General features: G+C 43.8%; 2 protein-coding genes across 2 annotated transcripts in view; both read left to right on the top strand.

The window, feature by feature from the left end:
- The window catches only part of LOC133659096 (unconventional myosin-XVIIIa-like), a 169,335-nt gene extending 164,995 nt beyond the window's left edge, over positions 1 to 4,340 (top strand). The window contains exon 30 of the mRNA XM_062061832.1: positions 3,186 to 4,340. Within this exon, the coding sequence (XP_061917816.1) occupies positions 3,186 to 3,291 (106 nt within the window). The 3' untranslated portion in view covers positions 3,292 to 4,340. The remainder of the gene's footprint in view (positions 1 to 3,185) is intronic.
- A 5,123-nt stretch (positions 4,341 to 9,463) lies between these two features.
- Positions 9,464 to 10,444, top strand: LOC133659097 (opioid growth factor receptor-like). The gene has a single exon (XM_062061833.1). The coding sequence runs from the start codon at positions 9,464 to 9,466 to the stop codon at positions 10,442 to 10,444; it is 981 nt and encodes a 326-aa protein (XP_061917817.1).
- The last annotated feature ends 3,403 nt before the right edge of the window (positions 10,445 to 13,847 follow it).

A 13,847-nucleotide genomic window follows, 5' to 3' on the forward strand; every position in this document is an offset into this window, starting at 1 on the left:
TTCAGAGTCCAATCAATGGAAAAAGGCAAAGAAATATGTAAAGACAAGCTGGCCAGTATCTGGAATGAGTTTCCTCACCTACAGAAAAGACTCCCACCTGGATTCTAAAGGTGATGCCCTCTTCGGTGTCTTGAAAGTAAACGCAGAGCCCAAGGATACACCGTCTTTCCAAAAGTGTAAACCCCAAAACATGGAAATTCAGGATGATACCTCAATCAATCAATCAATGTTTATTTACCTCCTCAATGAGATTTGGGAGAAAATCCTCTGCAGCTGATGAGAGACAATTGGTTATTTGCCAGGTGCACTCAGAAGGTAGGAAAGCCATTGGGAGGACTTTGACTGACAAGCAAGCATTTCATTCATTCCAACAAAACAGTCTGGAGTTGAGCCCAGAAGGTCTACTTTGGCTTGTATGTAGAAAAGTCCCTTGGACATCGTCAAAGCACAATGTTCTTTATGAGCCCGAGTTGTCAAAAAGTGTGTGGGGGTCAAAGTCCCGGTAGTGTAAGCCAAGATATGTAGATGCCCTCTGATCTTGACATGGATGATAGCAGAACTACTGACAGACAGTCAGCCACTGGCCAAAGTATTTCCATGCCACGCCCACTGGAAGCAGATAACCATCTCACTGAAGACCTGCATATCAAACCAGTCAGTCGTCGGAAATACCTCCAACCAGACCTGGAAAAAGCTATGTTGAGTATCACACCAATTAGCGCAGGAGCTGAGTGGACTCTGAGGGGGAGGAGGTCAAATTCAGGGGAAATGCAGACAAAGTTGAGAATATCCAACATCCTGTAGAAACACCAACTGCTAGTCATCTTGGATGCTCTGAGCTGCATAGGACCTGGCAGTACCAGCAGCTGTAGTAGTCACCGCACAAGGGCAAAGGCAAGAAAGCTGCATAGGACCTGGCAGTACCAGCAGCTGTAGTAGTCACCGCAGCAAAGGCAAGAAAGCTGCATAGGACCTGGCAGTACCAGCAGCTGTAGTAGTCACCGCAGCAAAGGCAAGAAAGCTGCATAGGACCTGGCAGTACCAGCAGCTGTAGTAGTCACCGCACAAGGGCAAGAAAGCTGCATAGGACCTGGCAGTACCAGCAGCTGTAGTAGTCACCGCAGCAAAGGCAAGAAAGCTGCATAGGACCTGGCAGTACCAGCAGCTGTAGTAGTCACCGCAGCAAAGGCAAGAAAGCTGCATAGGACCTGGCAGTACCAGCAGCTGTAGTAGTCACCGCAGCAAAGGCAAGAAAGCGGCATAGGACCTGGCAGTACCAGCAGCTGTAGTAGTCACCGCACAAGGGCAAAGGCAAGAAAGCTGCATAGGACCTGGCAGTACCAGCAGCTGTAGTAGTCACCGCACAAGGGCAAGAAAGCTGCATAGGACCTGGCAGTACCAGCAGCTATAGTAGTCACCGCAGCAAAGGCAAGAAAGCTGCATAGGACCTGGCAGTACCAGCAGCTGTAGTAGTCACCGCACAAGGGCAAAGGCAAGAAAGCTGCATAGGACCTGGCAGTACCAGCAGCTGTAGTAGTCACCGCACAAGGGCAAAGGCAAGAAAGCTGCATAGGACCTGGCAGTACCAGCAGCTGTAGTAGTCACCGCAGCAAAGGCAAGAAAGCTGCATAGGACCTGGCAGTACCAGCAGCTGTAGTAGTCACCGCAGCAAAGGCAAGAAAGCTGCATAGGACCTGGCAGTACCAGCAGCTGTAGTAGTCACCGCACAAGGGCAAGAAAGCTGCATAGGACCTGGCAGTACCAGCAGCTGTAGTAGTAACCGCAGCAAAGGCAAGAAAGCTGCATAGGACCTGGCAGTACCAGCAGCTGTAGTAGTCACCGCAGCAAAGGCAAGAAAGCTGCATAGGACCTGGCAGTACCAGCAGCTGTAGTAGTCACCGCACAAGGGCAAGAAAGCTGCATAGGACCTGGCAGTACCAGCAGCTATAGTAGTCACCGCAGCAAAGGCAAGAAAGCTGCATAGGACCTGGCAGTACCAGCAGCTGTAGTAGTCACCGCAGCAAAGGCAAGAAAGCTGCATAGGACCTGGCAGTACCAGCAGCTGTAGTAGTCACCGCAGCAAAAGCAAGAAAATGAGGACAAATCCAAATTCCCAGTCTGAGAGTTTAAGTGATGACTTTGCTCAGTGGCGTAGCTCTAAGAGGAGGTCGAAGAAGTCTAAAAAGAGGCAGAAATCTTCATCATCAGATTTTGAAACAGAACCAAGCTCTGGTGCCTCCACCATTTCCTACGTGTGACCAGATCCTCCTTTTTGAAAAAGCTGCTTAACCCAGTAGAAGAGGGAGACCATGTGCCTCAGAGAGGGAGGGACACGGAGGAGAAGAAGACCGTTGATGATGAACTACTTGTATCGTGCAGATGATGAAGTACTTGTATCGTGCAGATGATGAAGTACTTGTATCGTGCAGATGATGAAGTACTTGTATCGTGCAGATGATGAAGTACTTGTATCGTGCAGATGATGAAGTACTTGTATCGTGCAGATGATGAAGTACTTGTATCGTGCAGATGATGAAGTACTTGTATCGTGCAGATGATGAAGTACTTGTATCGTGCAGATGATGAAGTACTTGTATCGTGCAGATGATGTAGTACTTGTATCGGGCAGATGATGAAGTACTTGTATCGTGCAGATGATGTAGTACTTGTATCGTGCAGATGATGAAGTACTTGTATCGTGCAGATGATGTAGTACTTGTATCGTGCAGATGATGAAGTACTTGTATCGTGCAGATGATGAAGTACTTGTATCGTGTAGATGATGAACTACTTGTATCGTGCAGATGATGTAGTACTTGTATCGTGCAGATGATGAAGTACTTGTATCGTGCAGATGATGTAGTACTTGTATCGTGCAGATGATGTAGTACTTGTATCGTGCAGATGATGTAGTACTTGTATCGTGCAGATGATGAAGTACTTGTATCGTGCAGATGATGTAGTACTTGTATCGTGCAGTAGGTTCTTGCCTGATATTACCCAACCTAAAGTATCCGCGTGGTGTGATCATAATCTCTAACTACAAATGAGTTTGAATGCACGAGTGAGAAAAGTCAAGTCCGCATGATATCGTGTCTGCTAGCACATTGCATGCCTTTTTGTGTACCTCTTTTCCTTTTTGACATGGATTTGATGAAGATGATTTGTGTTGTGTTCCCTTCAAGCAGCCCACATGGCCGAGGACGATACTTCTTCAGATCTGATGAGGAGGAAGACGATGTGAGCGTGGATCTTTCTGCTCTCCTCCACACAGATGGAGGATCCCACTGACGATGTCAGACCTTATCAAGCGGCTTCTTAGTGGAAGCACTTTCTGGAAGAAATATGGAGTCACTTGTTGTCTTGCATGTAAAGTTGACTCACTTGTGTCATTGCAGATCTTCTCACTATTTCTGTACTTTACAATCTAATGCTTTTGTTTGCTTTTTGAACAAATGACTGGCTGCTTGGTGTCTTCAACACAACTGAGCTAGAGCATTTGACATGGAAATGATAGCAAGTTTTTGTTTATTTCTTTTGCATTTATTCACTGTATTAATATGCCAAAAATCTATTTTTGTGTGTGTGTGCACTGTTCTGCCAATGAATACTGGCAAATTATTGTTCTTCCTCAGACTTGAATGGGACAAGTGCTTTTTGATTCCAGTGGGCTTTTTCTTTCTTCACCTGCATTTCTGCTGCACTCGGAAGACTCATCTACAATTGTTGCATCACTTTTAAAAGTGAAAGGAAATACATCATGAACATCTCTAACTGCACTGAAGGCAACAATCATTGTATTCCCTTTCTAGTTGTTTTTTGGTGTAGCCACTGAACAAAGAAATATATCAGACTACTTTGAAAGCATTCTTTCTATTTCAGTCGCTCCAGTTCACGCACATTCAAACTCACCCCTGAGAACGATGCTCACACATTGCAATTCAGTCCAATGCTGGCAATTTGCATGCACATTTTGGCCAATCAGATTTGTCTCTGAGCAGCGATCAAACGTGTGCATCATCAAAACCTGTTTTTTTGTGACAAATAACAGCAACATGTCACATGATATCAACTCTTTATTGTTGAAATGTCATCATTGTCGTCCTCTCAGGTAGATCAGACCTACTTCTGCTTCCTGCCTGCAGCGCTTCTGGCTGATGTCCTGTTCAAACCTAGCAACTAGCGATACCACATTTTGATGTTCTAATATCGTTTCTAAAAATCTAAATATTGATTCTTTTGATACTTTGGTTACATCAGATAATGTGTAACATGAACAGGAACACAATGTAAAGTCATGAAATCATTCACATCTTGTCGAAATAAAAAGTGGTTGGTGGAAGAAGAAAAAAATACACAGCAGGGTTGTGCAGTGTACCGCTACTAAGAAGGAACCGCAGTACTAATAAGGAACCGCAGTACTAATAAAGTACCGCAGTACTAATAAGGAACCGCAGTACTAATAAAGTACCGCTACTAAGAAGGAACCGCAGTACTAATAAAGTACCGCAGTACTAATAAAGTACCGCAGTACTAATAAGGAACCGCAGTACTAATAAAGTAAGTGGTTGGTGGAAGAAGAAAAAAATACACAGCAGGGTTGTGCAGTGTACCGCTACTAAGAAGGAACCGCAGTACTAATAAGGAACCGCAGTACTAATAAAGTACCGCAGTACTAATAAGGAACCGCAGTACTAATAAAGTACCGCTACTAAGAAGGAACCGCAGTACTAATAAAGTACCGCAGTACTAATAAAGTACCGCAGTACTAATAAGGAACCGCAGTACTAATAAAGTACCGCAGTACTAAGAAGGAACCGCAGTACTAATAAAGTACCGCAGTACTAATAAGGAACCGCAGTACTAATAAAGTACCGCAGTACTAATAAGGAACCGCAGTACTAATAAAGTACCGCAGTACTAATAAGGAACCACAGTACTAATAAAGTACCGCAGTACTAATAAGGAACCGCAGTACTAATAAAGTACAGCAGTACTAAGAAGGAACCGCAGTACTAATAAAGTACCGCAGTACTAATAAGGAACCGCAGTACTAATAAAGTACCGCAGTACTAATAAAGTACCGCAGTACTAATCAATTCAAAACGATACTATACTGCTTTTGCAAAATACTTGTAATTTTGTTTTAGCCGCATGCTGCCGCGTGGCAATGACGTGCAGAGCCAAGGATGATGATGTCAGCACGCCCACACAGCTGCGCATACAAGCATAAACAGCATGGAGAGGAATTAAGGTGACGCTTTAAACATGGAAGCTCTGCTTTAAAACATGCCTCGCCTGCTAAAATGTTACTATCTTTGCTGCAAACGGAGGTGAACACGCACGTGACAATCATCCAGAAGGTTGAAAGATACACACACTTGTTGCCAATTATTAGCGGGGTCAAAGTCAAGTTTATGACAATAATCTCACATAGTCAAGTTTCTAAATCATTCCTAATCCAGCTGTCATTAAATTATACATAGCAATTGCAAACTGTTTGAGAAGATGACTGACAATTAAAATGTGTACTGTAGTATCCTTTTATGGAAGACTAGTTGGAGACACCACATACATGGTTAAGTTAAGTTAAGTTAAAGTCCCAACAATAGTCACACACACACACACACACACACACACACACACACACACACACACACACACACACACACACACACACACACACACACACACACACACACACACACACACACAATAGGTGTGGTGAATTTATCCTCTGCTTTATAATATGAAGAAGATAACACACTCAGTGCAGAATGACGTCATTTATTTTGCCCAGTCATTTTATATTGTTTATATATATTATATTTGCACAAAGTATCAGATCAGTATCTGTTGGAGCCAGTTGGAGCCTATCTATAGTATTTATTTATTCATTGTTTGACAATGAAATCAAATGTCAAGAATGATGTTAATGAATTATTGGATGTTTTAGATTTCATTGTGATTGACTGATTGTTTTCACGCTCCTCCTGGTGAGCCACTTCCTCCTACTGGTGAGCCACTTCCTCCTCCTGGTAAGCTACTTCCTCCTCCTGGTGAGCCACTTCCTCCTCCTGGTGAGCCACTTCCTCCTACTGGTGAGCCACTTCCTCCTACTGGTGAGCCACTTCCTCCTCCTGGTGAGCCACTTCCTCCTCCTGGTGAGCCACTTCCTCCTACTGGTGAGCCACTTCCTCCTACTGGTGAGCCACTTCCTCCAACTGGTGAGCCACTTCCTCCTACTGGTGAGCCACTTCCTCCTACTGGTGAGCCACTTCCTCCAACTGGTGAGCCACTTCCTCCTACTGGTGAGCCACTTCCTCCTACTGGTGAGCCACTTCCTCCTCCTGGTGAGCCACTTCCTCCTCCTGGTGAGCCACTTCCTCCTACTGGTGAGCCACTTCCTCCAACTGGAGAGCCACTTCCTCCTCCTGGTGAGCCACTTCCTCCTACTGGTGAGCCACTTCCTCCTCCTGGTGAGCCACTTCCTCCTCCTGGTGAGCCACTTCCTCCTACTGGTGAGCCACTTCCTCCTCCTGGTGAGCCACTTCCTCCTACTGGTGAGCCACTTCCTCCTCCTGGTGAGCCACTTCCTCCTCCTGGTGAGCCACTTCCTCCTACTGGTGAGCCACTTCCTCCAACTGGTGAGCCACTTCCTCCTCCTGGTGAGCCACTTCCTCCTACTGGTGAGCCACTTCCTCCTACTGGTGAGCCACTTCCTCCTACTGGTGAGCCACTTCCTCCTACTGGTGAGCCACTTCCTCCTCCTAGAATGAAGAAGACAGGACAGCTTTTGTCTGTCTATCATGTTGAAGGAGTGAGGAGTGGAACACTTTGTTTACCACTAAACAAGTCACCCTAAACTAGTTAGTTTGAAGCCACCCTAAACTAGTTAGTTTGAAGCCAGGCTAAATAAGTTATTTTGATTATGTTGAAAGTCAACCACGGAGAATATTTTTTGTTTGTGAAAATAAATGATGATCATTTGGAATGTAGAAATATCTCCGCGAGTGCTTCTAAGGAATGTAGTGAGTCAAACACCTCCTCCTCAAGACTACTCTGCATTACTTTATTTGTATTTTTTCAAACTTTTTGGAAAGCAAGAGTAGTCGTTACAAGTAAACAAACTCCACTGAAGACCCGAAGAAGGACCAACTCAAGATCGCGCTGCACCGATGACAGCCAGCAGGCGGCGGGCCGTGAGTAAAAGCAGCCATGATGACGTCATGAATGAATGAATGAACGCGCCGCTGCGCTGCATGGAATCATTGAACAGATTGTGGATGTGAAATGCAATAAAAAAGGATGTTGGAAGGACATTTAAGAATGAAATAAGTGGACATTAAATGGAGCTGTGTGATTACCTGGAATGATGTCATGGCACACCTGAGAGGGCAGCTGAGCACGAGGACATGCTGAGAACGCGCATTGCTTCGCGCAGAGGCAGACTGCGCGTGCACGAGGAGGCTAAATGAAATAAAGACTTTGATGACTGATGTTAGAAATGCTGATAAAGTCAAAGATGCATTTGAAGTATTTCAAGGAGCTGTGGATGAATTTAAAAATGCTCACAACTTTGTGCAAGAATTCTTATCAGAAGAGGAAAAGGAAAATGATTATTATGACTGGTATGAACCCACAATAATACATTTGAATTATTTTATGAAAGATGTTGAAACATGGAAAAGAGAAATTGCACAATCAAAAGTTGGACGACTGGACAGCACATCAAATGTATCTCACCAATCAAAGTCTGCCACTGGATCAAAAGCCTCCAGATGTTCCTCAGAATTAATAATTGCCAAAGCGGAACAAGCTGCCACAATGACTCGAGCTGCTGCACTGAAGGAAAAACACACCTTGCAACTGGAGGAAACAAAGCTTAAAGCAAAGATGGAGCAAATGGAGTTGGAAGCAGACCTCGCAGCATCAACTGCTAAAATACAAATCCTTCAAAGTGATTTCATTCATGGAAGCCATGATGTGGCTCAGGAACCTCCGGGTGATGGCATGACTGAGTATTATGACTCTCACCATCATACAGAAACTATGGAGAGCAATGTGGACTTTATAGAGTTTGGTGCAGTACCCAAGACCCCACTTCACCAAACCATCTTAAGTCTCCACAGACCTCTACTTAAAAGGAACACCAACACATCAGAAGATCTAAATAAACCTCAAGACAAAAACACAACTGAAAAACACAAGACCCAAAGTGTAAATCAGACTCAACCAATAAATCACTCTGCACAAGATAATGTGGTTATCAATGCTGCTCATGATAACTTGGATAGGATTATTCAAAGACAAAGTGACATTGCAAAACTCATTGTCTCACAGCAAAAACTGTCTCTACTACCAGCAAGAGAGGTTTCTGTGTTTGACGGTAACCCACTGGCATATCAGTCTTTTATCCATGCAGTTGAACACTTGATTGAAGACAAGACTGATAATGATCAAGACCCGACTCTACTACCTTGAGCAGTTTACCTGTGGTTTGCCAAGAGACTTGGTTCGCAGCTGTTTGCACATGGAAGCCAGTAGGGGCTATAATGAAGCAACGCGCCTCTTAAAAGAACACTTTGGAAATGAGATGAAGATTTCGGGAGCTTACTTGGAAAAAGCCTTGAATTGGACAGCGATTAAAGCTGAGGATGGGAAAATGCTGCATGCATATGCACTGTATTTGAGAGGATGCTGTAATGTAATGCAAGATTTACAGTATTTGGAGGAACTTGATATCCCATCGAACTTAAGGCTAATTACATCTAAACTACCCTACAAACTCAGAGAAAGGTGGCGAAGCACAGCTTATGAGACACAACAGAGAACCGGCAGGCGAATCAGATCGAACAACTTTGTGGATTTTGTGGAAAAGCATGCCAAGATGCTTTTGGATCCGTTGTTTGGAGACATTCAGGACCAAATAACAATGAAAAGGCCTCTTCCAAGAAGCAAAAGTGAATTAAAACCAATCAGCCAAAGACACAGCAGCTGTGCTACTTCAGTAGCTGTGAATACAGAGCCAGCAGGATGCACTGTAAAACAATCCTCTGTTCCACAACAACCTGCTCAAACCACACCCAGTGGTATCATCCCTTCATGTGGATATTGTCATGGCAAACATGCTCTGATTGACTGCTCACAATTCAAAACACAGTCACATGACAACAAGGTTGATTTTTTAAGAAGGCAAGGATATTGTTTTGGTTGCCTACTAAAAGGTCATTTAAGCAAAAATGGTAAAAGAAGATTAATGTGTCATGTTTGCAAAATGAAACATCCTACTGTACTTCATATTCCAAGTGAAAAAGGCCCAAGGCAGGAAAATCAAGCAAAGTCCACTGCTGAGACAGAAGAAACCCCTATAAGCATTGCTCCTGTTTCAGCCGGTGATGCAACCGGGGCCGAGAAAGACTGTGCACCTGCAATCGTGCCAGTCAGAGTTAAGACGGCAATCATGGACGACGACTGTGTGTGTGCTTACCACTCGACCTGGGACACAGAGAGTGATGGAGAGGACCAGGCCGCAGATGGTCAACATCGTCGATCTAGTCGAGACAAAAATAAATCTGGTTGGACTTCAGAATCGTGGCATCACACGCCCAGAAACATGAGGGCAGCAAAGGACATGCAGAACTACAGAAGAAGATACTCTAATCTTGCAGATGAAGAGTCCTCAGAGGACAAAATGAACAATTTGCAGTTTTACCTCAATAAATTCCCCTCTTCACCTGATAATGTCTACATTGAATCGTTCCTCAAAGAATGGAAGAATGACTACAAGAAGCTAGAGAGAGTTCACTCATACATTCAGTGGCTGTTTCCACTCCGAGAACCAGGGGTAAACTACATGGCTTCTGAACTCACCAAGAAGGAAATTGAGGCCTTTAAGGGTAATGATGATGCAAAAAAGAGGCTAGTGGAGTCCTATGAACTCATGTTGGGCTTCTACGGCGTCCGCCTAGTTAAAAAAGAGACGGGTGAAGTGACACGAGCAGACAACTGGAAAGAGCGCTTCAGGAACCTTGAGCAGAACATGCACAACAACCTGCGCATCACTCGCATCTTAAAGAGTCTGGGCGAGCTAGGATTTGAGTACTATCAGGCACCGCTCGTTCGCTTCTTCCTCGAGGAGACTCTGGTCAAGAAAAACCTCACCAGTGTTAAACACAGCGTACTTGACTACTTCCTGTTTGCGATTCTGGATAAACAACAACGCCAGGAGTTGGTGCGCTACGCCTACCTTCACTTTGAACCAAAGGATACATTTGTGTGGTGTCCCAGGAAGATTCAGAGGCAGTTTAAGAAGTTCAGGAAGAAAGAAAAACATCGGCATTCCTCCTCTTCTTCTTCCATAAAAGACCATTACGAAGATAAAGAAAAATCACGGACTCCACCAAGGACAAGACCATGGACCATGGAACAAGGAAACATATAACAAGACCATGGAATAAGGAAATATATAACAAGACCATGGAACAAGGAAACACATAACAAGGCCATGGACCTAAGACCATGGAACAAGTAAAGACATTTCCAGATGCCAAAGGCTTTGTGAGAAGTGTTTTGGTTAAAACCAAGACCAACACGGTTCAACGACCAATAGATGAACTCTGCCTGCTAATGGAAGCAGCTTGATGGACTGAGGGGGGCTTCGGTTCTCCAGACTCGATGACCGCTTCAGATATGACTATGGACTTTGATGAGACTTGACTAATAACTCAAGTAACTTAATTAATTTTGAATTTGAAGAACATAATTGTTTGGATTATATTGTTCTATTATGGCTCCTGTGAATATTATTATTTATGTAATTGTTTTGCTAAAGCACACAATTAGGGGCCGGGATGTTGGAGCCATGTTGGAGCCTATCTATATTATTTATTTATTAATTGTTTGACAATGAAATCGAATAATGTCAAGAATGATGTTAATGAATTATTGGATGTTTTGGATTTCATTGTGATTGACTGATTGTTTTCAGCTGCTCACGCTCCTCCTGGTGAGCCACTTCCTCCTCCTGGTGAGCCACTTCCTCCTCCTGGTGAGCCACTTCCTCCTCCTGGTGAGCCACTTCCTCCTCCTGGTGAGCCACTTCCTCCTCCTGGTGAGCCACTTCCTCCTCCTGGTGAGCCACTTCCTCCTCCTGGTGAGCCACTTCCTCCTCCTGGTGAGCCACTTCCTCCTCCTGGTGAGCCACTTCCTCCTCCTGGTGAGCCACTTCCTCCTCCTAGAATGAAGAAGACAGGACAGCTTTTGTCTGTCTATCATGTTGAAGGAGTGAGGAGTGGAACACTTTGTTTACCACTAAACAAGCCACCCTAAACTAGTTAGTTTGAAGCCACCCTAAACTAGTTATTTTGAAGCCACGCTAAATAAGTTATTTTGATTATGTTGAAAGTCAACCACGGAGAATATTTTTTGTTTGTGAAAATAAATGATGATCATTTGGAATGTAGAAATATCTCCGCGAGTGCTTCTAAGGAATGTAGTGAGTCAAACACCTCCTCCTCAAGACTACTCTGCATTACTTTATTTGTATTTTTTCGAAACTTTTTTGAATGCAAAAGTAGCCGCTACAGTATCATTGATACCAGCCTGAATTTGACTATGTATCGGATCGGAAAGAAAATCCGTGGTATCACACTTTTGTACTAGCAACACATCAATTGACATATTTACTCCAAAGTTGTATTTGAAGGCAGATGTGAAGTACAAAGGTGACACAGCATTTACATGACAGATGTGATTACAATCTCCTCATTCACCAACTAAAAGTACCACTAGACAGTCCACAAATGGTGTGAATGTGCACAGGAGCATGTTACTTTGCAACAACCACAAACAAATCCTGGAGGTAATCGTTGCACTGAATGTCATTTACACACCCAGGATATTGATCACACCGCACCAACAAGTCCCAGGTCATCAAACCATATTCCTCTCACTTTAGGTTCTACCAAAACAAGTCAAATGTGTGGAACACAACATGTAACACACTTTGGAACACACCATGGAACACAGCTTGGAACACACCGTGGAACACACAATGGAACACACAATGGAACACACCATGGAACACACCATGGAACACAGCATGTAACACAGCATGTAACACAACATGTAACACAACATGTAACACAACATGTAACACAGCATGTAACACAACATGTAACACAGCATGTAACACAGCATGTAACACAACATGTAACACAACATGTAACACAGCCTGTAACACAGCATGTAACACAGCATGTAACACAACATGTAACACAGCATGTAACACAACATGTAACACAGCATGTAACACAGCATGTAACACAACATGTAACACAACATGTAACACAGCATGTAACACAGCATGTAACACAACATGTAACACAACATGTAACACAACATGTAACACAGCATGTAACACAACATGTAACACAGCATGTAACACAGCATGTAACACAACATGTAACACAACATGTAACACAGCCTGTAACACAGCATGTAACACAGCATGTAACACAACATGTAACACAGCATGTAACACAACATGTAACACAGCATGTAACACAGCATGTAACACAACATGTAACACAACATGTAACACAGCCTGTAACACAGCATGTAACACAACATGTAACACAACATGTAACACAGCATGTAACACAGCATGTAACACAGCATGTAACACAACATGTAACACAACATGTAACACAGCATGTAACACAACATGTAACACAACATGTAACACAGCATGTAACACAACATGTAACACAGCATGTAACACAACATGTAACACAACATGTAACACAGCCTGTAACACAGCATGTAACACAGCATGTAACTGTGCCACACAGCCTATGCAGATATCCAAACTAATGCTTATTCACAGGAATAAAGAAGTAATATTGATTGACAAGTTGAACTGACGTGACGTGACGTCTGAAGTCAACTTCTCCATTGCCGCGAGCAGAAATTGGCGTTTTTATCCAATTTTAGGTCGCAAATATACCATATTTTATTTTTGATACCTATTCTGGATACTTTTATGGACACTTTATGGACAATTCTAAAGTGATCAAGGTGTCCTTGTTTGTTTAAAAACTTCACCGACCGCTAGCTAGCCTGGTTTGTTTTTAGCCAGGTGGCTAGCTAGCCAGTCGCTAACCTCCAGCTCGCCTTGAGCTTGGCATTTTAACGATCGCACGTTTGAATACCGGGTTTTTGGACAGTCAAAGTTGAGATGACCAACAAAAAGAGTGACAAGAAGGAGGTGTCTGGTGGGGCTGCGTGTAAAGTCAAATAACCCGCCACGAGACACCGATCCCAGCGTGGCTCGACCGATAGCGGAGGTGAGCCGGGTGGTAGCATGGAGGGGGACGCATCCGTATTGGAATCGATCAACACGAGATTGAGCAAGCTGGATATTCTGGATGCACTACAGCAGGACATCCGTGACTTGAGAAGTAGCCTGGAATTCAGTCAGAAGGAGATTGAGGATCTAAGAAAGGATCATGTCTTTCTGAGAGGTGCGATGACTGACATGCAGAGATCTACTGACTTTCTTACCGCGGACTATAGGCGCATTAAAGACACGCTGTTGGATATACAGTGCAGGGACATGAAAGACAATCTCATTTTCTCTGGGATCCGAGAGGGCAACGCCGATCCGGAAAAAACTGTAAGAGAGTTCATGTCGGATAAGCTCAAGCTCTCCCCGGAGGTGGTAAGAGACATAACTTTCTCCAGAGTGCACAGAATGGGCAGACCTGTGGACAATAAAGTCCGTCCCATAATAGCTCGTTTTGAGCATTTTAAGCACAAAGAGTTGGTGAAAAGCCGAGGAAAGG

Source organism: Entelurus aequoreus, linkage group LG10 (assembly GCF_033978785.1).
Source record: "Entelurus aequoreus isolate RoL-2023_Sb linkage group LG10, RoL_Eaeq_v1.1, whole genome shotgun sequence".
Classification (NCBI taxonomy): Eukaryota; Metazoa; Chordata; class Actinopteri; order Syngnathiformes; family Syngnathidae; genus Entelurus; species Entelurus aequoreus.